Source organism: Podarcis erhardii (assembly GCF_964252035.2).
Source record: "Podarcis erhardii genome assembly, chromosome: 13".
Classification (NCBI taxonomy): domain Eukaryota; kingdom Metazoa; phylum Chordata; class Lepidosauria; order Squamata; family Lacertidae; genus Podarcis; species Podarcis erhardii.
In genome coordinates, this window is record NC_138502.1 from 39,827,426 (window position 1) to 39,852,799 (window position 25,374).

Here is a 25,374-nt window from a genome sequence, read left to right on the forward strand (position 1 = left end):
CGTTTGCAAGCATTTGAGTTCAAGCCCTGCAACCAGAGATGCGGCCACTTGCTGTTTTGCAACAGGGAAACCTCAGCTGCCCTTGCCGAATGATACAACTACTTTAGCAAAGGCCTGTGGCCTAGTCCCGCCTCAAGCCCTGGGCAAACTCTTTTCCTTATCCAGCTTCTTTGCTTCCAGCTTGCTTGCAGTTCCTCTGATCTTCTCTCTCTTGGGCAAACCAATTTTCCATTTCCTTCATGCTGTATTGGGAAGGGTCCTTTGTCCTCCCTCCCCAACGCACGGAAAGGCGGTCGAAATGCTTGAGCACACTCTTTTTTTCACAGCCGCTCAGGCAAAAATGGCTTGGTAGGGAGTCCAAGAGAGAGCCTGACACAACCCACTTTTGCTATCACCAGTCTTCTCATAAAATGGTAGCTCGCAAAGACTGTATTCTGCAGTACAAAAAAACGCTCTTGTACAGGCCAAAACATTTATACTTTTCCACACTGAACAGTGCCCACTTTCTTTCCACTTATATCCCACACGAGGTTGCCACGTTCTTTTTCCCTCAGCGGGTGCTCGCTCCCCAAAATGCTGCGCAGCTCCCAGCAAATTCAACAGGTTAAGTTCCCTCAGCCAACAGGGAAGGAGCTCAATATAAAATGTAAGAGCAGAGTCTTGCAAGCCCATCAGTAAATCCACATTGTCCCTGTCCCCCACCCGTTTGTATGCGGCTGTTTTTGAATTAAGTCTAAACCTGCTCGCCTCTAGACTCAGCCGAGCTTAGTGGGGGAAGGATTTGCTGCCTAGGAAAGGAAACAACCACCATGCAATGAAACCTTGATAAATTCAGAGGGTTTATATATTAATACCATTCTAAAGAACAAGTATGAGGTTTCACCAGCAGCTGCCACCGAGTCTCCAGTTTTGCCAAGTTTGCCCAACTTTTTAATATATTTATATAATAATAATAATTTTTTTAAAAAAAAACTCCAAAAAAGGTTTTTCAACAAGAGAGTTCAGAGTCACCAGAGAAAGCAAAGGCATTCCCCACAGTTAAAGATGCATCAGTGTCAGAGACCACCCTCACTTACCCAGCTCCCTTTATGTGCAAGGTATTTTTATTTCCAACTATAAAAAGGTAGTAGAAAACAGCACTGGACCAGGAAGGAGTAAGAGGTATCTGGTTCTGGGGGGTCCTGATAGTTTGTGGGGTGTGGCTCTGCCACTGCATTTAACTACAAATAACTTCCTGTGGGTTTGACTACAGTGCCGCCATCTTTGTATAGGGCTACATTCCTACAAGATGTGCATTGATCTGAGAGATACCTCAACGTCATGGCAACGGTAGCTTAGGACCAGCCACCTTGGAGACAGGTTTGCTGGTACTGATCAGGCTGAGCAAGGCGTGATCTAGGAGATGGAACAGACACAGCCCCCTTGAAAACTGTGACAGTTGACACTTGAAATATGCAATGCACTTGCAGCAATGTATGCTCATTTGAAACAGCTCTTTGACTGGCCACGAGGCTAAAAGTTTAAAAAGGGGGGGGGGGGATTCCACAAAGGGAGGAGAGCGGGGAAATCCGTTATGGCTCAGTGGATTCTCTCTGTGCATTAAGCACCTACAGCCTGCAAAAAACACTGCTGGCTTTCTTCAGCTGGGCTAGTCACCAGCCCAAGATGCTCCTCCAATACTCATAGATATTGTCAAAGGCAGTAGTAGCTGGGGTGTGGAGCTGATTCACAGATTATTTCCCCCCCACATGGAAAGTATTAATGTGTACAAGCTGGGAAAGAGACATATGCACGACACATGGGATTTCTGCAGTTTTCAATGCAGACTTCCATGCAGAAATCTTCATCTCATGCAAAACAGCTCCCGGTGGCTCCTGGTCCCCTCTCTGGAGAGTCTTTGCCGACAGCCACATCAAGGAACAGGGAGTTCCACAGGTGACAGTTATCTCTAATGTGGTGGACCGGCAAAAGCGGGTGGGAGGAGAGAAATCCTACAAACATATGCTGTGGAAGAAGATAAAAGTAGAAATCACCCAGGAAAGGGAATTAGAGAAAAAGAAAAGTTGCCCCCGCCCCCAGGGCAACAGTCTGAAAAGCCTGACTCGGGTAGGAGAAGGGTTTCGTTGAACTAGGGCTCAGCCCCAGAACCTGTTTTCATTGCTAAGGCTCAGCCCTGGAACAGGTGAACGGAGAACAAAGTGTTTCTGAGTGTATGTAAAGGGCCTCGCTATCTCGACCATGGAGTGACTCATCGCCTGTCCCCAAAAAAACTCCTCCCCAGGGGTTTCAGCAGCTTCTAAGACATGGCGAGCAAGCCCTGGTGTTGTGGGGAAGGGGCTCCAGAAGGACAGGGTCTGCAGCTGGAATTGTGAAGCTTTATTAACTCTCTTCAGTGGGTGCTGAGGTGCGTCAGAAACAACAACCTTTCCCCTCTGTCCGCTCAAATGGTTTCTGACCTGTTGACTTCTCCGGCGGCCCTCTACTGTTTCAGAAGGGGTCAGGCCCGACTCATTGGTTTCAAAAGAAGCCCCCCCCCCAAAGACACTTTTAGGTTTGCAGCCAACCACCCCACCCCTCCCCATTTGCTCCCCCCACCCCCACCCCCATTTCGCTGACAAAGCCTCAGGCTAGTGGTTCCTCTATCCCTTCCCCAAATAAAACCATCCCGTATCCCCTCAGTGGTCCACGAGGCATCCATCGGTGCGCTGCTGGGGGCTGCTGAGGAGGCACACGCTACGTATCCCCCCCTCCTCCAAATATATAAAGCATGATACAAACACTCCCCTCCATCGACGATGTAAGACACACACACACACACACACATACCCCTCCATCGGTACACACAAACACCCCAATTTGGTCCTGCCCTTTTATCTGGGAAATTGGTCACTGATGCTGCCATGTTGCTGGATGGGGCAGCTGCCCAGGCTGTCTCCGCTGACGGCTTAAGTCAGTTGGCAGCTGGGCTTGTGAGAGAGGCCGAGGGTGACTTTTTCCTTCTGCGCTCCCCCCCCCCGCCCCTCCCCATCCCCAAGCGCTCCCTGGCAGGAGAGAAGAGGGATTAGAGTGAAAGGAAGATTTGAGCAGATGGTCCGTCTGCATTACCCTTCTGTGGACACCCAAGGTTTCATTCACAGCTGCCTGGGTGGGGAGGGGATGCGGTGGTGGTAGTGGGGAGACGTTTGGGGCCAGAAGGCACTTGGAGGAGACCAAGGAGTTGCAGGCACAAAGGGGTGGGGTGGGGAGATGGGGGGCACAAAAGTGACTCCTCAAGGGAGTTTGTTTGGCAGCGAGGTCGGCCGCCACTGACATGCTTACCCACACGCACGCCGTGGCTCAGGCTCCCACCCGCCCCCTGACATACACGCATGCACACACATATGTACAGTTGCCACACGGGTGCCCCCACTCCCCAAACCCACCGCACTTGTCCGTGGTACTGTCGCCCAGGTTGTTGGGGGCACTGAGGCACGACAGGCAATGATGGGCATCAGCCTAGAGCTTTTGGGCACTTGACCAACAACCCCCCACCACCACCAAACCATGCTACGGCTTGGAAAATCCACAGGACAATTATTTTTTTAAAGGAACTGTACGAATTGCCCACCCTGCCCCCAAGGAAAAGGGGGGGTGAAGAGCCCCAGTAACGCCTTCCAGTTCACCTCCACTCCCAATAATGTCAGGGCAAGGAGCCAACGCTAGTTCTGGCCGTGCCAAGGCTGGGTGGGGATAAGGGGCTCTTGGAACTGGAGCCACACAAAACAAGGCCATGTCCACCTCCTGGGATCTGGCAGAAGGTCTCTCAGAGCAGCGAAACTTGCTTTGTCCCAGAAGTGGGCACACACACACGTTGCTGCCTGGCTCACAGTGGCTGGTGTCGGTGGAAAAGGGTAAGAGGCCCAACTCGCTCAGCCCGTTGATGCAGCACTTCCTAACCTGCCTTGGGCAAGGCAAACTTATCGGGTGGTCGCGGGGCATGCTGGGGAAAAGAACACAGAGTACAGCTTGGCCGCAAGCCGCCTCTCGCTCCATCAGTCTGTCCTGTCAAAAGTCCGGGCGGTTCCCGTTTCACCAAGCATTTGACGAGATGGAGAGGGCAGGAAGTGGCGCCAAGATTGCGTGTGGGAAGCCTGACCTCTGTGGTCCGGGCGATCTCCGCTCCCCTCCCCCAACTGTGCAACGAGAACGACCCATCCCCCCGCCCACCTCCTCGCACGCACACTTCTGCCCGCTACTTCACGTTGAAGACCATGAGCGGGCGCTCTTCGCGTTTCTGCCAGGGGCTCTTCTTGTCCCCCTGGTCGTCCGTCCCTTCGGAGGGCTCGTTGCTGTCATCCTCCGGGCTGGTCATGGAGTCGCGGCGCAGCTCGCTGTTGCTGTTGCTGCTGCGGGAGCTGTTTCCGCGGCTGCGCCCGCGCCGGGGGATGGTGGCCGCCCGGTGGTCGGCGTTCTCGTCCAGGAGGGGCGTCAGGGAGTTGTCCTCGGGGGAGCAGATGGCGGTTCGGCTCTCGCTGCTGCTGGGCTCCGTGTCGGCGTCAGCGAAGACCAGCTTGGAGTAAGTGGGGCCCATAGCGGGCGGCGCCAAGCGCTCCTCCTTCAGCCTCTTGGGGGGCTTGGCCTCGTTGACGTCCACCCCGGAGTCCAGGCTGGCGTCGTTGCTGCGGCTCCTCTCGTTGCCCTGGAGGTCGATGTACGAGTGGCGGACTTGGGAGGACCGCCCGTCCAGGGACACAAACCAGGCGCGAGGGTGCTGCTTCACACCCAGCTCCAGCAGCTTCTTCTCCGTCAGGGCTTGTAGCTCCCCGTTCAGCTGGGCCATGGTGGACTCATTCAGCAGCACTGGGATGGTGACGGAGCCGCTGACGGACTGCGTGTGGGGGCCCCAGCCCTTCCCCTCGGCCTCTTCCCCCGGGTGCTGCTGCAGCTGGAACTGCGGGTGCTGCAGCTGCTGCTGCAGGAAGGGCTGCTGCTGCCTCTGCTGCTGCTCCCCGGCCACAAACTGGTGAGGGATCCCCATGCCGCCTGGGTCCAGGTCCGGCTGGCTCTCGGAACCCCCCGCAGGCTGGTCCGAGGGAGCCAGGCGCATGTAGTGGGCCGGGATGACCAGCGTCGGCATCACGTTCCGGTACATGGAATCCTTCATGTGGTCGATGGATCCGCAGAAGATGAGCTGCCCGGGCTGGCTCAGGGAGGTGGGGCGAGCCAGGTGGTCCACGGACTGCGACATCATGAACTCGGGCGGCTTGGGCTCCCCTTTGTGGCCCCCGTAATGGTCAAAGGGAGGCGGGAGAGGCGGCGGCGACGGGGGCTCCTGCGAGTAGCCCTTGCTGTCGTGGCGTGCCTGCTTGCTCTTGTCCTCGGGGCGCTGGTGGGAATAGCCGCGCTTGTAGTCCTCGTGGAGAGGGGGCTCCAGGGCACCGGGCACATCCATGGAACGGGCCGCCTTGAGGGAGTAGCCCTCCGCCACTTGAGCGTAGCTGTCCTTAAGGGCCCCCCGCTGGCTCAGAGTGTCCGCCATGGAGGCCTTGCTGGCGTGGCGGGCTTTCTGGTTGGACACTTGCTTGAAGAACTCTTCCCGGGAGCTCTCGAACTCCCGGGAGGAGGAGAAGGCCGACTTGAGGATAGGCGTGTGCACATCTGTGTCCCCGTTGGAAGAGGCCGTCTCCAGGTGGCTGGTGCAGATGAGGTTGATCTGGGACATGGAGGTGGCCTGGTCTTTCTTGGAGGCATCCAGAGCCCCAGAGAGCTGGAGCTTTCTGTGTTGTTGACGTGGCTTCAGGCACAGCCTCCTGGAAAGGGGGAAGAAGAAGAAGAGTTTGGATTTGATATCCCGCTTTATCACTACCCGAAGGAGTCTCAAAGCGGCTAACATTCTCCTTTCCCTTCCTCCCCCCACAACAAACACTCTGTGAGGTGAGTGGGGCTGAGAGACTTCAGAGAAGTGTGACTAGCCCAAGGTCACCCAGCAGCTGCATGTGGAGGAGCGGGGAAGCGAACCCGGTTCACCAGATTACGAGTCTACCGCTCTTAACCACTACACCACACCACACTGGAAGAAGAAGAAGAAAATGTAGGTGCAGATAAATTCACAGGTAGCCATAGCAGAAGTGCTCTAGCTCAGGGGAGAGACATGTGCCTTGCACAGGGCAACATCAAACTCTAAAAACTTCCCTTAGCAGGGCTGCCTTCAGATGTCTTTTAAAAATCACATAGCTGTTTATCTGTTTGACATCTGACGGGATGGCGTTCCGCAGGGCAGGCACAGCTTCTGAGAGGCCCTTTGACTAGTTCCCTGTAATCTCACTTCTCGCAATGAACCACCCTGTGATCTTCAGATGAAGGGCACTATACAAATTTAGATACTAATAATTGGATGCTCCTGCCTTTTGGACGTAGGGTTGTGTGCTGTGGGGGTGTGAGAGGAGAATTTCCCAGATGACCTCTCAGCTCTTTCTACCTCTATAATTCTATAAAAGTAAAAGAGTGAACGGACTGTTAAAGAAGTTTAAATGTCAAGGTATTCAGGGCTGAAGGAAATGAACCCTCTTCCCCGGGACACAAGCAAGCTGGGTTTGAGACTCACCAGTAGTCATGCAAAGCACTTAATTTCTAAAGTGAAAGGTGTTTGCTCGTACCTCTGGCTGAAATTCCCCTCCTCCCCATTCCCAGTTCAATGTGTATCTGGATGCCTGTTCTCTGGGGTTCTGCTGTCCTCTTTTACTACACAGAAGTGTTCACTAGGACATAGGGTTGGGTGACAAAGAGCGAAGGAGCAGAGCCTTGGGAGAGTGGGAGGGGAAAGGAATGGACCCATGACTAATTGGCCAGAGGCTGCCTGACATTTTGCAACAAAGTGCTTGCAACAGCTGTCAAATTCCTTAGGACTATTCCTGCAATCCTCAGCTCAGCTGCCTTTCCTCGTGCCTGGGCCCTACTAGAACAGATCGTTTGCAAGAGGGCTCCGATTTTCAAAGTGTGGTTCCTTCCCACGAATAATAATGTTGGGGCGCACGGTTCTATAATTCCAATTTTACTGATGGGGAACAGAGCCAGATTTTGTTAGCAGTAGGGTCTCCCGGATCCAAGACCTCTGAAGCATTCCAAGGACAAGTGTGTGTGTGTGTGTGTGTGTGTGTGTGTGTGTACAGTCATACCTTGGGTTAAAGTCACTTCGGGTTAAATCTTTCCAGGTTGCGTCCCGCAGCGACCCAAAAGTAATGGAACGGGTTTCGCCACTCGTGCATGCACAGACGCTCAGAATGAGGTCACGCGCATGCACAGACGTGGCGAATCACGACCCGCGCATGCACAGACGCGGGTTGCATTCGGCTCATGATGTGAACAGGGCTTCAGAACGGATCCCGTTCACGTCCAGACATACCACTGTGTGTATGTGTGTATATGTGTGTATATGTGTGTATATGTGTGTGTATATGTGTATGTGTATGTGTATGTATATGTATATGTATATGTATATGTATATGTATATGTATATGTATATGTTTATCACCTACAACAAAACCTGCTTTGTGACGCTCTTGGAAACTTGAGGCACTGACTCCCAACTTAGCTGAATTCCCTCACCCTTCCAGGTGAGAGAGGGAGGGGGGAAAGAGAAACCTTCAGAAACTGCAGCTGTGAGCTGTATCTAAAGGGGTCGCTGGGGAGAAAAGGGTTTGTCCTTGATCTCCTCTGATGCCTGAAACATTCCATCTGCCTCTCTGCTTCAGCTACCACTCAGAGCCCCAGTAGCTGAAGTCCTTTTGCAGTTCCATTCGAGAAAGAAAGGTCCCTCAACTGGCGCCTGGTTCAAATGGCCCATTGGCTCAGATCCAGCCTGCGGGTTGCCAGTTCCCAACCCCCACAATACCCAGATGAAATGAAAGCAAAAATACAGTAAATAAGCCCTTGCAGCGATAGGGAGAGCAAGCTTTAGAAAAATTAATGCGGTTTGAGAAGACAAGGCTGGAAGTGGGAAGTTGGGCAAGCAGCACTCACCTGCAGTAGTAGATAAGCAGGCAGAGCAGGATGAGGACCAGCAATGCCAGGGCACCCAGGATGGTGAGCAAGAAAATTGTGTGGTAGGTGGCAATGTCCTTTATGCCTCCAACTGCACTGGCCAGCCCTGCAACGAAGAGACCTCTTTATGGGCTGACTTGAAAGTTTCCCTAAAACATCTATGTTGGAAATGGGATGACGTACTAAATGGGGTTACCATGGATCTGATCCAGCAGGGCATAAGGATGTAGCTAATTTGTGTGTGTTTTTTTAATCCCAACTATATAAATTTCCAAACCAGGCACGGGGGCTCTTTAAAAGCTTGATTTAAAGTCATGCCTATAATTTTAAGGCAATTTTTCTAATTACTAAACATTTTGTGCATGGCTTTCTTTTTATTAAAACATCAGAAGATGGGACTGATAAAAAATGCTCAGATTAGCGGAATATAATTTCAAGCAGATTTATATACGGGGCTTTTTTCCAGCGGGAACTCGCTGGGACCTCCCAGAACGGTGCCATTGAAATTGCAAGAGAACAAGGGAGGTGTTCATGGTGAGTTCCAGCACCAATTTTCTAGAAAAATAGCACTGGATATCTACAAATATAAATATGAGCAGATTTATGCAGGGAGGGATTTATTCCCCATATTCATTTTGGTTCTCCCTAGATGCCCTTTCCCTTAATCCCAGACTTAATTCTTTCAGTTTTTATCATGCTTTTCTGAGCATGTCGCCCACCCCAGCCCTGGTTGCATTTATTCAGTGTTTGTGCATGTCGCCCACCCCAGCCCTGGTTGCATTTATTCAGTGTTTATTCAGTGTTTGTGTGGCAACCACTCCGTGCAAACTGAGAGGCACTCGTTTTTCAGGAACTCGTAATCCACAAGATACCACATTCCAAGCAAATTCCCACAGGTGTGCAGAGAATGTGCACTCCTGCTAACACAAGAGATCTGCTAGCACCTTCCTGGCTGGTTCCTCAGCAAAGTAATTAAGAATTTGGTGGTGATACTTTACCCGTTGTTGGAGACAGCATGGCAGCCGCCCAATAGCCCAGCTGTGGGGAGACAAACGTCCAGTAAAGCTGGTTCCCTTCCTTGCGGATGAGGCCCGTCCCATTCCGAATCCACAGACCTGAGAGAAAGAAGAACTGCTGAATCAGAAGTAACCTGAAAGGACATCTGGGCCAAGCCCTTTCCCAGACGAAGGACTGGCCACTCACCAGCCCCATCCCTAACCTGCAAAACCTATAAAAGGTAAAAGGTAAAGGACCCCTGGATAGTTAAGTCCAGTCAAAGGTAACTATGGGGTTGTGGCGCTCATCTCACTTCAGGCTGAGGGAGCCGGCGTCTGTCCACAGACAGCTTTCTGGTTCATGTTGCCAACAGGACTAAACCGCTTCTAGCACAATGGAACACTGTGATGGAAACCAGAGCGCATGGAAACGCTGTTTACATTCCTGCCACAGCGGTACCTATTTATCTACTTGCACTGGTGTGCTTTCAAACTGCTAGGTTGGCATAAGCTAGGGCAGAGCTATACAGCTAGGCTAGCAGGTGTGTGTGTGTGTGTGTGTGTGTGAGAGAGAGAGAGAGAGAGAGAGAGAGAGAGAGAGAGAGATAATGTAGATAGCACAGCAGGCCACATATTCTGTTGTGCAGAAGAAATGCGAAGGAGGTAGAGGCAACCTAGAGAACCAATATGGTCCCAGGCATCGTTCTTGATTCCATGGCTCCCCCAGCCCCAATTGGGCACCTCAGGAACTTTCCCCCCAATTTCAGACAGGCCAGTGGCTCCTCATGAACCCACTATGCGCTGCTACAGAGGTTTCAATAGAGCTCATTCCTTAGATGAGCCAAGAAGACCCAGGCAAATTGGAGCAAGCAGGGCACCGTAGAAACAAACAATGTCCATATAATCCCCTTCCTTTCAGCCACAAATGACGGGTGGTCCCAAACTGGAATCATAAAGTGGGAGCAGAAAGCCAGCCGTCAACTCAAAATGCTTTCAACACCAGCAATAATAACCCCCTTATAAGAGCATGGCCCCCTCCCAACCAGTCTTCCATTTACAGATGTGGCATGATTCCTTCCCTACCCCTGGAGTCCTGCTAATGGACTTTTATAAGCACTTAGGTGGTTTTATGGCACTGCAGAGCCATGGGTGACAGGGGAGTTGTTTGGGGTCTGGAAAGAGGCTGGCGCACCCCCCGCCAAAGACCCTTGTATAAATATGCAGGGTGCTTTCTCCGACGGAAGCAACATTGCTCCCCGCCTTGTGCGCCTGTGGAATGTGGCAAGAACTGAGCAGTTTGAATGTGTCTGCAGACCAGGAGGATCTTGCCCGCTCTCACCGCTCTTGAGGTCAAAGCGCCAGGCCGGCACGCTGGTGGCTGCTGCAGCGGCAGTGTCAGGCGGCAGCGGGATAGAGAGGTGGACGGAGCCAGAGAGCTGGATTTCTGTCCCGTTGCCAGTGAAGAGGTGGACGCTGACAGCAACGATGGGCACCAGCTCCAGCCATGTGCTGTTGGCTGCGAGGGGACAAAAGGGTTAGGAAAAGAGTTGCTTCCGCCTCCAGAGACATCCCAAGATACTTTGGTTCCCAAGACAGAAAAAACTAAAGCCCCCCCCATGCACCCCACCCAATGATCGTAGAACTGCAGAGTTGGAAGAGACCCCGAGGATAATCTAGTCCAACCCCCGGCAATGCAAGAATATTCAGCAGTCCCATACAGGGATCGAACCTGCGACTTTGATGTCAACAGCACTACGCTCTAACCAACCGAGCTGTCCAGTTGATAAAGCTACACAGCCGTACCTTGGTTTTTGAACAGCTTAGTTCTCAAACATTTTGGCTCCCAAACATCACAAACCCAGAAGCGACAGTTCCGGTTTGCGAACTATTCTTTTAAGCTGAAAGTCCAACGGGGCTTCCGATTGGCTGCAGGAGCTTCCTGCAGCCAATTAGAAGCCACTCTTTGGTTTCTGAACGTTTTGGAAGCCGAACTGACTTCTGGAATGGATTCCATTCGACTTCCAAGGTATGACTGTACTAACAAACTTCTTGTTGTTGTTATTTACTCACCCTAAGGGCAGGTTGCAAAACACAACAGTATTAAAAACAGTTTGAAACAACTTAACGATCAGAAAAATAAGGTGGGTCAGAAAAACACACACCTCGTGTAACAAAATCCAGGGTAAAGAGGTGTGTGCCTTCAGCACTTGCCGGAAGCTGTATAATAAAAGTGCAGGATGAACTTCTGAGTTCCACAGCTTAGGGGCCGCCACAGATAAGGCCCTCTCCCAGGCCTCTGAGGGCAGAGGAACTACCATGAGGGCCCTTTCATCCATCTCAGCACCCAAAAGGGTCTGCAGCGAAGGAGGTGGTCTTTGAGGTATTGAAGGCCTAGATAATTTTTAGGACTTTACACACTCATGTGAGCACCTTGAACTGGGTCTGGAAATGAACTGGCCACTGATGCAGCTGCTGCTTTTTAAAAAAGGGGCATTATGAGATCTAAACAGAACCCCGGCCAGAAATCTGGCAGCTGCAATCTGTTTGCTGCCCCCAAATCCACTTCTTTAAGGCAGACAACTATCCCTCTGAGCAATCAAAGGGCTGGTTCCACAGCCTTCAACATTCCGTATCGCATCCTCACCATTTTTCACCCAGGATCTGGGCCCAGTCCCCTTACCGCTGCCGTTGCTTTCAGCCCCGATGAAAGATGGGAAGCCCCTCATATCCGGCCCACCGCTGGCGGCGGTCAGGGAGGCCGAGAGCTGGCTGTAGGTGGAGCTGCGGGGCAGGCGGGCGGATTTGCGCTGGAACTGAGCCCACGGCTGGCTCTTGGCCCCTGTAAGAATCAACCATTTCAGCTGCCGGCCTACCGAGGCAGCGCTCAGACAGAAAACCGTGGGATGCAGCTCGTCTCGATCCCGCCCGCAGTTTGCAACCTGAGATTATTGTGGACATGCGGCCTGGCAAATGCCAGGAAGCATCCCTGAGCACGCGCAGAGTGATTTCTGATCACCATTCAGGAAACAAGAGCCGCTGCCAGCAATATACAGTGGTACCTCGGTTTTCGAACGTCTCTGTTGACGAATGTTTCAGTTTTTGAACGCCGTAAACTCGGAAGTAAATGCTTCGGTTTTCGAACGTGCCTTGGAAGTCAAATTTCCGAGGTGGCTACGGCTGAGTGCAAGAGCCTGTCGGCTGTTGAGTCCTGTCGGCTGGAAAAGCACGCCTTGGTTTTCGAATGTTTCAGAACTCAAACGGTCTCCCGGAACAGATTACATTAGAAAACTGAGGTAGCACTGTACTCAGCTATGCTCTGTACAGTGGTACCCCTGGTTATATACTTAATTCGTTCCGGAGGTCCGTTCTTAACCTGAAACTGTTCTTAACCTGAAGCACCAGTTTAGCTAATGGGGCCTCGTGCTGCGCCGCCGCTGTGCAATTTCTGTTCTCATCCTGAGGTAAAGTTCTTAACCTGAGGTACTATTTCTGGGTTAGCGGAGTCTGTAACCTGAAGCGTATGTAACCCGAGGTACCACTGTATAGCATAGGGCTGCTCAAATTCATGACAACACGTGGAATTTGAATCCTGTTGCGTTGCTCTGTATGTATGCCATTTTTTGTCAGTTTATATTGACTTTAATTCACCTTTTAAAAATGTATTTAGCCCTTGGAATTTAGCCCTTGATAAGAGGATTCAGTATGCTGAGCAAACCATGCTCGGCTCCTCCTCATGGATAACAGGAAGGCAAGAAATTATGAAAGGTGAGCAATATGAGAGTGACTTGCCTTATTTGGCAAGTTTATGGAGGCACCTCTCTTATGGAGCCCATTAGATCAGAGAAGAGGTCACTGGCCATCTCCCTCCAGGGACCTAGAGCACCACCCACCCTAATTCTCTCATTCACCACTTCACAGCACAGCAACCCATCTCAATCCCACAGACTCCTGACCAGCTCACACCCGACCCAGGGTCACCTCCTCAGCTCACTCGCTTATACCAGGGATGTCCAACTTCCAAGAGACTGCGATCTACTCACACAATTAAAATCTGGCAGTGATCTACCCCTTTTTGGGGGGGGTCAGGTCAAAATTGTTGGGGGTTTTAAAGGGAAGAACCTCACATTGGGGGAGGGGTTCAGGTCATAGTTCTTGAGCTTTGTTTGGGAGGAACGTTCCATTTTTTAAGGGGTTCAGGTCAAAGCTGTTGAGCTTTTATTAGGGAAGTACATCCCATTTTTGGGGGGCGGGATTCAGGTCAAAGTTCTTAAGCTTTAATTTTGGGGATTAGGTCAAGTAAGTTATAAAAAGCCGCTGCCAAGAGATCGCAAATGAGACAGTCAGCCTTGCTGCAAAAACTCCAACTTCCGCACTAGTGATCTAGAGGATGGGGTTGGATGGAGGAACCAGCGATCTACCGCGATCTACCGCAACCTTCCAGGGATCGACCAGTAGATCACGATTGACCTGTTGGAAATCCCTGGCTTATACAGTTGTAGCAAAGCCCAGAGCACTGAGCTTCCTACTTCCCTCCTCCCATCATCCAGCCCAGCTCAAAAAGTCCCTTGGGCTGCAGAAGTCTCTCCCAAATGCCCCCTGCGAACTGGCATGGTCCTGAAGACTGCTTCCCCCTGCAGGCACAGGCTGCTAGAGGCCTTGGAGGAGGAGCAGAATTTGTAGAGAGCAAGCCAACATTTCCCTTTGTCTCCCCTAACCACCACTTACTTCCCAGTAGTGTGCACAGAGGGCAGCAATGTGCTCTGCAATCTTAAACAGGACCAGCATCCCCTGCAGCCCAGAAGATGGCACTAGCGATTGTGTGGGATCCCCAATCCCCAGATAGCCAAGCTGGCTCCTTGGGTGCCGGCCACATGCCCTTCACTTTCTGGCAAATGGAACGGAGGACTTACCTGGAGAGCCAAGGAGGATCTGTACCAGGTCATCATAGAGGATGAGTGTTGCAGGGCGCTCGGGAAGCAGATAGAGGCTGACAGAGGCATAGACTGCAAAGGGAAATTGTGGGAGGGAAGAGAGAAAAAGAGAATCAGACTTACTCGAAGTGTTTCTGTGCCTAGCACAAAGTTTCCTGATAACTTCACTAGGTAGTCTGTCTTGGGAGTAAAATCCCCTAAAAAGAGTTCTGTTGCAGGGTGGCAGGAGGCGCAGAAAAAGAAACGGAAAGAAAAAAAACTGGGTGTGTTCCTCTCTGATGTGTTGTCGTTTGCAAAGACTCAGCCCAAACATCACACCAGTCTATGGCTTGCACTAATCCTAGTTTCGAACTCAAACACTTGAGCTTCCAGGTGTACAACTGGCAAACCACAGTTTAGAACTGTTTTTCTTCTTCGGTTATGTGTCTGCTCAGTACTCCAGTCCCAAGGCAGAATAGCTTCCAAAGTACTAGTCATAGGTATTGTTTATTAATTTAAACATCACACCAAACCCGAGGGCTCGTCTACACTTCCGCTTGCCCCATACCTAGAAAGAATGGGTTATTTTCTGCTTGTCCCATGCTTGCAGACAAGAGTCCGAACGGTTTTGCCCTTGCTTTCCCCGGGAAAACCCACTCTTTAGTGATAAATCAGAGAAAACGTCAATCCAGAGAAAACCCAATTGATATTTGCTCCAATTCAGCAGTAAAAATTGGGTTTCCCTGGGGGAAAGCAGGGGGCAAGGGTAAGTTTGGATGAGCCCTTAGTTAGTTAAATCTGCATCCTGCCTTTCATGGTGATTTACAGTTAACACAAACCATTGTTTGCAAGCCCATTCTAGAAAGTGGTCTCCAATTGTGATTTGCTAGCCAAACACAAACTATTCAGACATCACATCAAACCATTATTTAGCTTCATTAATCAAGGCTTGGTGTGATGTCTGAACTGAGCCATTTTGCTTGTTTTCTCTTATGAACCACTCATTAGAGGAGTTTGCTTGCTCTCCCCCCCCCCCGCTAATTTATTATTAGTACTGGTCCATCATAAAGTGGGGTGGGGAGTTTAATGGAAATACTAATGGTGGAGTGGGAATACTGATAGTATACGCAATGATTTCTCATTATTCTATCCCAAGATAGCAATTCCATCATGAGTCAGCGCAGCTGCAAAATCTGCTCATCTCCAGACCATAATTTAAAGATGGATTTGCAAACCCTGATTAAATCTAAACATGCTGTGAATAACCTCAGTGCAGATATAATGCTGCCCCACAAAAGAGAACTGAGAAATGGAAGGTGAAGAGGAAGGGGAGGTGCAGGAGGAAGAGGGGGAAGGCATGTATAAGGCACCCCTCATCTCTTAACCATGGTTCTCTTCCTACCTAAATGTTCCTTTTATGTTTCCACAAGGGGAAGCTTTTCCTCCACTTTCCCCTTCTCCAGTGGGGTCTTTTGGGGCTCTTATTCTTGGACCTCTGCTATTCTTTTTTCCCCACACACTGTCTCTGGGTGACCTCATTAAATCCCACGGCTTTTGGTACCATCAAGACCGGGGGTGGGGAAACCGTGGCTGGACTACAACTCCCATCATGTCTGTCCACAGGCCATGCTGGTTGGGGCTGATGGGAGTCACAGTGCAACAAGAGCTGGGGGACCACAGGTCCCCCGCCTCTGACTTGTACACTGAGGGAAACCAGCACTTTCTTTCTAGACCAGAACGGTCTCCCCCACCTCCAAACCTGCATCTCCAGTTGCTTACCCTTATTCTAGCCAATCTTTCCACTTGAATACTTGGTCGTAATTTCGTATGCTCAAGACAAGACTTCTCATCTTTCCTCCTTGTACACTCTCCTTAGCCACTGATGGCATCACCACTCACCTCGTTGGATAGGTACAAATCCTTCTATCTCTCTCCTTATTCAGTCTGTTGCCATGCCCTGCCTCTTCCTCCTTTACAACACTGGGGGAAATGCACAGTGGTACCTCTGGTTACGTACTTAATTCATTCCAGAGATCCGTTCTTAATCTGAAGCACCACTTTAGCTAATGGGGCCCCGTGCTGCCGCCGCACGATTTCTGTTCTCATCCTGAAGCAAAGTTCTTAATCCAAGGTAATATTTCTGGGTTAGCAGAGTCTGTAACCTGAAGTGTATGTAACCCGAGGTACCACTGTATCGGTCTCTCTCCATCCTGGTTCACTCCCTAGTCATCTCTCACCTGGCTACTCCATTTTCCTCTCTAGCCGTGCGTTATCTTACCTTGGTCCCCTTCACCTTTACCCAGTGTTATGGGACCAAAACAATTCACCCCTCTTGCTGCTCTGACCACATGGTGAAGGACCCCTGGACGGTTAACTCCAGTCAAATGCGACTATGGGGTTGCGGTGATCATCTTGCTTTCAGGCCAAGGGAGCCGGTGTTTGCCCACAGACAGCTTTCCGGGTCATGTGGCCAGCAGGACTAAACCGCTTCTGGCGCAACGGGACACTGTGACGGAAACCAGAGAGCATGGAAATGCTGTTTACCTTCCCGCCGGAGCGGTACCCATTTATCTACTCGCACTGGCGTGCTTTTGAACTGCTAGGCTGGCAGGAGCTGGGACAGAGCAACAAGAGCTCACCCCGTCGTGGGGATTCGAACCACCGACCTTCCGATCGGCAAGCCCAAGAGGATCAGTGGTTTAGACCACTGCGCCACCACTGCCCCATCCCTGGGCGTCATGTTATCCAAGCAATCTGCCTCTTCCCAGTTGCTGTTTGGAAGTGCAGCATCCCAACAGCTTTCATTTGCCATTATAACTTGGGTGGAATAGATTGGGGAAGGAGGGCCTGCACCACAGTTGCAAGTTTCTTGTAGATGGACAAAAATATTTTTGCACAGGCATCCGTCATGGGGATTTGAACCCCCGACCTTCTGATCGGCAAGCCCAAGAGGCTCAGTGGTTTGGACCACAGAACCACCTGTGTCCCACATGACCACATGGCATCCCACCTTATACCCCTACACTTGGCTGCCTTGCTGTTTCTGGCCCCGGTGCAGGCTCTTTATTCAAAGCCCCCACCCACTGTGGCTTTGCCCCCACATAAGAAGGCTGATCGCCGAAGAATAGATGCTTTTGACTTATGGTGCTGGAGGAGACTCTTGAGAGTCCCATGGACTGCAAGAAGATCAAACGTATCCATTCTTAAGGAAATCAGCCCTGAGTACTCACTGGAAGGACAGATCCTGAAGCTGAGGGTCCAATACTTTGGCCACCTCATGAGAAGAGAAGACTCCCTGGAAAAGACCCTGATGTTGGGAATGTTGGAGGGCACAAGGAGAAGGGGACGACAGAGGACGAGATGGCTGGACAGTGTTCTCGAAGCTACCAGCATGAGTTTAACCAAATTGCGGGAGGCAGTGGAAGACAGGAGTGCCTGGAGTGCTCTGGTCCATGGGGTCACGAAGAGTCGGACATGACTAAACAACAACAACAACTTATCTCTTTGCTCTTACATTTCAATGCATCCCACCCTACCTGTGATCTTTGCTCATCCAGCTCCTGCTGCTCTCCCTTTCTTCCTTGCTGCCCTTTATGTCTGGAAGAGCCTCCCAGAGCATCTCTGCAATGCCAGCTCTTCCTTCAAATCCTTTCTCAAAACCCACCTTTTCTAGATGCAATACTGTGCTGTAACTAATCATAACCACATGTAATTGATATATAAACACATGCTCTTCCCATTCATTCTGTCTGGATTTCCCAGCCATTCCTCTGTGGTTTCCCCTGTGTTGAATTACAAGATTGGTAAGCTCTTTGGGCAGGAGAAAGTCCTCTTAGCCTCTGGAAATTATTGCTAACAACCACTGAAGCTGTTAGATTGAACTGAATCTCTTTGCAAGCGAAGAGTAAATTTGCAAGTCCACATAACAAAGCAGAGTAAAAACTTTTTAAGTCTACGTAGTTCATTCAGCCTTACAGCACGGCAATTTTAGAAAGCTTGATTTTTGTATTTAAAAAACAACAACACAGTTGCAGGAATAGGATCTGAACTAAAGTAAATATTATTATATTATTCACAGTTTTCATGGCTTTTATTGTGGGTCAAGTAGCAGTGATTAGGGAGGGAGAGATACATTTACCAGCTCAGTAGAGCACAAGGGGACGCGGGTGGCACTGTGGGTTAAACCACAGAGCCTAGGACTTGCCGATCAGAAGGTCGGTGGTTTGAATCCCCACGACGGGGTGAGCTCCCGTTGCTCAGTCCCTGCTCCTGCCAACCTAGCAGTTTGAAAGCACGTCAAAGTGCAAGTAGATAAATAGGTACTGCTCCAGTGGGGAGGTAAATGGCGTTTCCGTGTGCTGCTCTGGTTCGCCAGAAGCGGCTTAGTCATGCTGGCCACATGACCCGGAAGCTGTACGCCGGCTCCCTCGGCCAATAAAGCGAGATGAGCGCCGCAACCCCAGAGTCGGTCACGACTGGACCTAATGGTCAGGGGTCCCTTTACCTTTACTAGAGCACAAGACTTACTCTCAGGGTCGTGGGTTCAAGACCCATGTTGGGTGAAAGTTTCCTGCACTGCAGGGGGTTGGACTAGATGACCCTTGTGGTCCCTTCCAACTCTACAATTCTATGACAAGTTGGATGGTGGACTTCGTGGAAACCGAGTTTCCTTGTTTTTTTAGATTCCTAGAAGGCAGAATTTCAACCTGTTCATCTTCAATAAATCTGTCAACCAGCTCTAACAAGTGTTCCCACAACTGCATCCTGGAGCAGCCGAGGCCCAGAGCCAAGACAAATGGCCGAAAACCGAGGAAAACATGGCTCTGTCAGGCACATCTGGCAAGGCTTGTCACAGCCCATCCTCTCCCTTTCTCAACAAGGATGGCAGCTAGAGCATAATTTGAGCCTAGGCTCAGCCTTACAATCTGTTTCAATCTGAGAGTCCAACCCTAAAACATGAGAAGTAGAAATAACTCTGAAATAACTCCGATTTCATCACTCTCTAGGGGAGACAGACCTAAGTGGTCCCTAACATGGCTTCTTAGAACCCCAATGTATCCCAGTTTACGACTCATGCACAATCTGAGACATGGGAGTTTGAAGAGCTTGCCGTCTCTTTTTCCAGAATAAACTATCCCACTCCCTACTCCACCCGCCTGGGTTTTTCGTTCCCTCCCACTTCAGCCATCAGTCATTGCTCTGTGGTCACTGAGGATGCACAGTTGTCAACAGCCTGATTTGGAGTTTCCCGTACTTCTGCCAATCCCAATCCCACGAGGGTTTCCTATGAGCCCTGTTAAATGCCTTCCTGTGGGGCAGTGCATGGATAGTACCATTTTGGATACATAAGGCTCTGCAATTCTGAGAGCAAGTTTGTTGTTGGCCTATATAAGATAGTGAGAGGAGGGAGTGGCATGAAAACTGGATCCAAAAAAGCTGGTCTGGTGCAAACAGTTCTGAAATGTGTGTGTGGGGAAGCAGTTCAGAAGCAAAACGTATAGCAACAATTAAAAAATAGATTTTTCTGGCATCATAATTTTACACTGTTCATTCTGGGCTGTAGAAAACTATTTTGAACCAAAAAAAATGTTGATGAAGCAACAACAACATTTTCCAGGGGAAAAATAACACCTATGACTTACTAATTATAATACCATGAGCCTCATATTTCCTACATGTAAAATAAGTATGTGTATTCCCACCCACCCCCACAGAACTTTGAAGGGTTGTTATAATAATAATAATTTATTATTTATACCCCACCCATTTGGCTGGGTTTCCCCAGCCACTCTGGGCGGCTCCCAACAGAATATTAAAAATACGATAAAATGTCAAAAGTTAAAAACTTCCCTAAACAGGGCTGCCTTCAGATGTCTTCTAAAAGTCAGAGAGTTGTTTATTTCCTTGACATCTGGTGGAAGGGCATTTCACAGGGCGGGTGCCACTACCGAGAAGGCCCTCTGCCTAATTCCCTGTAACTTGGCCTCTCACAGTGAGGGAACCACCAGAAGGCCCTCAGAGCTGGACCTCTGTGTCCAGGCTGGACGATGGGGGTGGAGACGCTCCTTCAGACATCTGTTTGTCTCAGGAGTGTGTCTCCAGGGGCAAAGTCAAACAGCTAGAGAACCACAGTTCTTGCTGTGGCTGCAGAGACCAGTAACTCATAACTGCCGCCTCCTGTGTTGCTTGAGTTGCTGGAAGGAGGCATGCAAGATACTCTCCAACCATCTTAGGGACTCCACTTCGGATTTGTGTAGGGTTTACTCCTCAGCCTTTTCTCCTGAAGGGTACATACATAAATATCTAGTTTTAAAGATGTTAGAGGCCAGTTAAATATGTTAGAGGCCACTGGAGAGCCAGTGTGGTGTGGTGGTTAAGAGCGGTAGTCTCGTAATCTGGTGAACGGGGTTCGATTCCCCGCTCCTCCACATGCAGCTGCTGGGTGACCTTGGGCCAGTCACACTTCTCTGAAGTCTCTCAGCCCCACTCACCTCACAGGGTGTTTGTTGTGGGGGAGGAAGGGAAAGGAGAATGTTAGCCGCTTGGAGACTCCTTAAAGGGAGTGAAAAGCGGGATATCAAATCCAAACTCTTCTTGGCCTGTAAACTCATGAGTGGATGTTTACTTAAAGTTTCCCAATTTGATGGCAAGAAGGAATTTTCACAGGGCTGACTGGCTAGTGGTTTCTTAGAGGGCTGGGAGCTGCAATCCCCTTTGGCATGTGGCTTGAGCAATCTGAACTGCTTCCCTGAAATATTCCCTGAATCACGGTCGGCATCTCTGGCATGGTATGTTGATGAGCAACAGGAACTAGAACCCTGGGGAGAATGAAAAACAGTGGGGAAAGAACATCAAATGAAAAAAAGAAAAACGGAGGAGGAGGGAAGGCTCTGGTGTTCCCTCGTGTAAGTGAACACCCGAATCTTCCTCCTCGCTTTCTGCTTGGAGAATAAGCCTCTCCCAAGTGCCCCAAAACCTTAAATCAAAGAAAGAAAAGAAATCTCTAGGAGGTTGACCCTCTGGTTAAAAACTTGAAATATGATGAATAAACATGTTGTAATGCTGAATTGAAAAGAAAGAAAGACGTTAAGTGAATAAGTTAATTTTATAAAGAATATTGGTGTTGGAAAACGGTTAAAATGATATACACTGAAATTCAACTAGGGAGATACGAGGAAGTCATTTACAACGTTATTAAGTTTGATTTAAATATAGTGGAGATTTATGTTGTTTGTTTGATTTTTTTTGGAAAAACCAAGAAAAAAAATTTTGGGAGGGGAAACTGAACTTGAAATATGCGCCACAAAACCTTTGTGCAACGATGACACACTGGCTGCAGGGAGATTGCCATATCATGCTCACAGCAGGGCCAGCCAAAAGCATTTTGGTGCCTGTATTAAAGGATTGCTGCTATTCCAAATGCAGAAGTCAGCTGCACTGACACTAGAGTCTTACTCCAATGCGGGAGACAGGACAGGAAGCTCCACCACAACACCTAAGGGCAGCAGGCTAGCTTAGAAGACACAGGGCACGTCCTATGTGAGACCCAAAGCTCTGTCCTTACTAACCGCTCCACCTGGCATTGCTGTGCAAACAAACACCGCAGTGCAGCATCACCACAACATGTGTGCGAGTGCATGTCTGCTGGGGCGCATGGCCTTGGCTGGCTCCCCCTCTGCCTGCTCGCTCAGTCACAGCCATTCCCAACCATCAGTGACGCATCAGGAGAAAGCAACTTGGTGAGGCAGCTCAAACCAGCCACAAGGATGCATCACTGCCACCCGCGTGGAAGCTCAGGAGAAGAGAAGAGTTTGGATTTGATATCCCGCTTTATCACTACCCGAAGGAGTCTCAAAGCAGCTAACATTCTCCCTTCCCTTCCTCCACCACAACAAACACTCTGTGAGGTGAGTGGGGCTGAGAGACTTCAGAGGGAAGCCCAAGGTCACCCAGCAGCTGCAGGTGGAGGAGCGGGGAAGCGAACCTGGTTCACCAGATTACGAGTCTACCGCTCTTAACCACTACACCATGATGGCTCAGGAGGATGGGAGTGGCCAGAGGACCAGCTGCTGCCACCCTCCAGCTTGCTCTGTCTAAAGACAGGACCTGCCTAAAGACAGGACAACAACTGTGAGCATGTATGTGACAGTCTAACACCAATGATTAAGATTTAACATCTTGACTTATGATAGGTACTATTAGGCTGTCTCTAAACCTTCGTATAGTTCGTATAGTCCGTATAGTTAAAGCCATGGTTTTCCCAGTAGTGATGTATGGAAGTGAGAGCTGGACCATAAAGAAGGCTGATCGCCAAAGAATTGATGCTTTTGAATTATGGTGCTGGAGGAGACTCTTGAGAGTCCCATGGACTGCAAGAAGATCAAACGTATCCATTCTTAAGGAAATCAACAACGGGAGCTCGCTGCATCGCAGGGATTTAAACTGCCGACCTTCTGATCGGCAAGCCTAAGAGGCTCAGTGGTTTAGACCACAGCGCCACCCGCGTCCCATATAAAAACATAATAAAACATTAAACATTTTTCAAAAATAATTCCCTATACAGGGATGCCTTCAGATGTCTTCTAAAGGAGATTCTAAAGGATCTCCTTGGCTCGGGGATCACCTAACTCCATACCCTCCAACATTTCTCCGAGGAAAATAGGGATGTCCTAAGGAAAAGCAGGACATTCCGGGATCAAATCAGAAACCAGGACGACTTCTGTAAATCCGGGACTGTCCCTGGAAAATAAGGACGCTTGGAGGGACTGAGATATGTGAACTGGAAGCTAATCCAACCTGCTTCCGAAACACAGTGTGCATGCACTTTAATTCAAAATCCTGCTCTGGCCTTCTCCTGTGTCCAAAAAGGTATGTAAACACAAGACATCTATATTTTTATGCATGTGTGTGTTGGTTGCCTCCCATTTCCTGCCTACAGGCAGAAATTATTGATAGTGTTATACGCCAGCTGTGACTTTCGCTTCCAACCCCCAGGGTGGGTCAATGAGGTGACCTTATTTCCAGCGCCAGTTAGTCTTTGCCAGTGAACACCAAGGGTTCACACATAATGAGTGCGCTTTGCTTCATTTGCAAGGGGGTGAGGGCTCCCCATCTTATTCTATACACCCCAAACGGTTTAATTATTTCACTATAAATTATCTCTCCCCCCCCAAAAAAAAATAAGCTGCCCCATAGCAGAAGTACGCTAGGAAGGCAGTGTTGTGTAGTGATTAAACTGTTGGTCTGGGAGACCAGGGTTCAAACCTCCACTCAATCATGAAGCTCAATGGGTGACCTTGGGAGTCAGTCGCAGCCTCTTAACCTACCACACAGGGTCGTCGTAGGGATTAAGTGATGAGGGGTGTGTGTGAACCAAGTACATGGAGAAAAAAGTGATCTATACAAGCAATCTAGGGACGCGGGGGGCACTGTGGGTTAAACCACAGAGCCTAGGACTTGCCAATCAGAAGGTCGGCGGTTCGAATTCCCGTGACGGGGTGAGCTCCCGTTGCTTGGTCCCAGCTCCTGCCAACCTAGCAGTTTGAAAGCACGTCAAAGTGCAAGTAGATAAATAGGTACCACTCCAGCGGGAAGGTAAACGGCGTTTCCGTGCGCTGCTCTGGTTCACCAGAAGTGGCTTAGTCATACTGGCCACGTGACCTGGAAGCTGTACGCCGGCTTCCTCGGCCAATAAAGCGAGATGAGTGCCGCAACCCCAGAGTCGGCCACGACTGGACCTAATGGTCAGGGGTCCCTTTACCTTTACACATGCAATAAATAAGCTCTTCTGCTGGCCTGCTTAAGAAAGCTGGAAGGGCCAGTCTGATGGAGATGTCAGTCACCAACCTAGCATCCAGAGATCTCCATGTGGTCGCAACTGGACCCGCCCCCGTCACACAACACGCCTGGCAAATTTCCAGCACTGAGATTAACCTTTGGTTAGATCCAGCCGTGCTCTTGTAAATGTTCTTGTGTACTGAACACAAACTATGATATGAGATTCGTACATACTGAGTGGAATCTAGCCATGTGACACTGAGATGCTGGGTTCGTGCCATCATCCAGGTGAAATGACTCTTCTGTAAAATATTGAGAAGCGCCACCATTCCAGCGAAGAGGAAGGAGTGACCTCCTTCTACCAAAGCAACACATATTCCTTTATTCCTACAGAACAGAAGTTACGTTGGTGAAAGCTGATAAAAGTTTGTATCCTTTGTGACCCCCCCCCCATGAAGTGCCCATCATGCACTGACAGGGCCCCCCCCCAAAAAAATCTGTGGTCTTCTAGCCACCCAGACTCTCTCTTAGCCATTGGGCACCGCAACTCACGTGGCAGCTTGTTGACGCGCCAAGGAACAGAGTTTGTAACAAAACCACGCTTGGAGGCTGTGACGATGACCCAGGTGCCCAGGCGGTAGCTGATGGGGAGCATGCTGACACCCTCATGGTCGGTGGCGCCTGAAGCCAGAGATGTCTGGTTGCCATACACTTCCACGGCTGCCTGAGGCAGTGGGGACAGGTCTCCGTTCTCATACACCTGGACCTTGATGACCACCTCTGGAGGGAAGAGAAAGAATACAGAAAGGGTCTGTGAGGACAGCAAGCTTGCCCCCAATGTTTCCCCCAACTCAAAAGTAACTTGTATGGTTTATAAGTGGCCTTTCCCCTCCTTTGTTGGTTTTCGTGTTGCCATTTCATTTGAACAAAAGGTGTGGTTAGTTAAAACAACAAGGGGCATTCAGTTTCCTTTCCACCTCTAAGGCCTCCATGACCTTCCTGTAGCCACCCTATTTGGTCCATTGTCCTTAAGATGTATTGTCTCCTCGGCCCTCTTCCTATTTGGCTACCCAGCATATCATCTTTCGCTCATTTCTGCTCCCAACACAGAACCCCTCCCGCTGTTCCTTTGCGTGTGAGGATTTCCTCTCCGGCAATCCAACTCCTCGCTTCCCTCACTGCAGCTGCCCCAGTTTCAACACTCTGTGTCTGGCATGCGCTCTTTGCTAGCCTGTGAATGCACAGGAACATCACAACCACTCAGGTAATGGTTTGTGTATATGTGAGTCACACAAGTGAAAAGCAATGTTGTGAGCATCAGGATTCCACACATCTAGTTGCCAATGGCAACTGTCTCTCCTCCTCCTCCTCTGGTAACTCCCCTCCTTGATGTGCCCAGCACAGAATCTTCTCCCCTGAGTTATCTGCAAATTGAGGAAGGCTTAGGAGAGGGCTGTGGTCTTTATTTTTTCCTGGGTTTGAAGAAGGGAAAAACCAGCAGGGTATCCTGTGGAACCAACTCCTAAGGGCCAAGATCCCTTCATGTTATGAGGCTGCCCCACCGAAGTTGATGGGCATTGCCATTCAAATGGTGTGTGCACACCACATCTTGTGCACCCCAATATTTTATTTTATTCAAGTTGCCACCCCTGACTCTCTCACACTGCTCAGGA

The 25,374-nt window shown here is 49.9% G+C and overlaps 1 protein-coding gene across 6 annotated transcripts in view; it reads right to left on the reverse strand.

The window, feature by feature from the left end:
• Positions 1 to 826: 826 nt before the first annotated feature.
• FAM171A2 (family with sequence similarity 171 member A2) overlaps positions 827 to 25,374 on the reverse strand; it is a 47,272-nt gene continuing 22,724 nt past the window's right edge. For 4 of the 6 annotated variants that reach the window (XM_081837748.1, XM_081837750.1, XM_081837752.1 and 1 more), the window contains exons 2-8: positions 24,254 to 24,481; positions 13,925 to 14,017; positions 11,659 to 11,853; positions 10,354 to 10,530; positions 9,018 to 9,134; positions 7,999 to 8,125; positions 827 to 5,789 (exon numbers count right to left, since the gene is read on the reverse strand). In XM_081837748.1, the coding sequence (XP_081693874.1) occupies positions 4,232 to 5,789; positions 7,999 to 8,125; positions 9,018 to 9,134; positions 10,354 to 10,530; positions 11,659 to 11,853; positions 13,925 to 14,017; positions 24,254 to 24,481 (2,495 nt within the window). In that variant the 3' untranslated portion in view covers positions 827 to 4,231. Of the gene's footprint in view, positions 5,790 to 7,998; positions 8,126 to 9,017; positions 9,135 to 10,353; positions 10,531 to 11,658; positions 11,854 to 13,924; positions 14,018 to 24,253; positions 24,482 to 24,678; positions 24,849 to 25,374 lie in introns of those variants that run through there. The other 2 variants (XM_081837749.1, XM_081837751.1) reach the window with 2 other exon arrangements.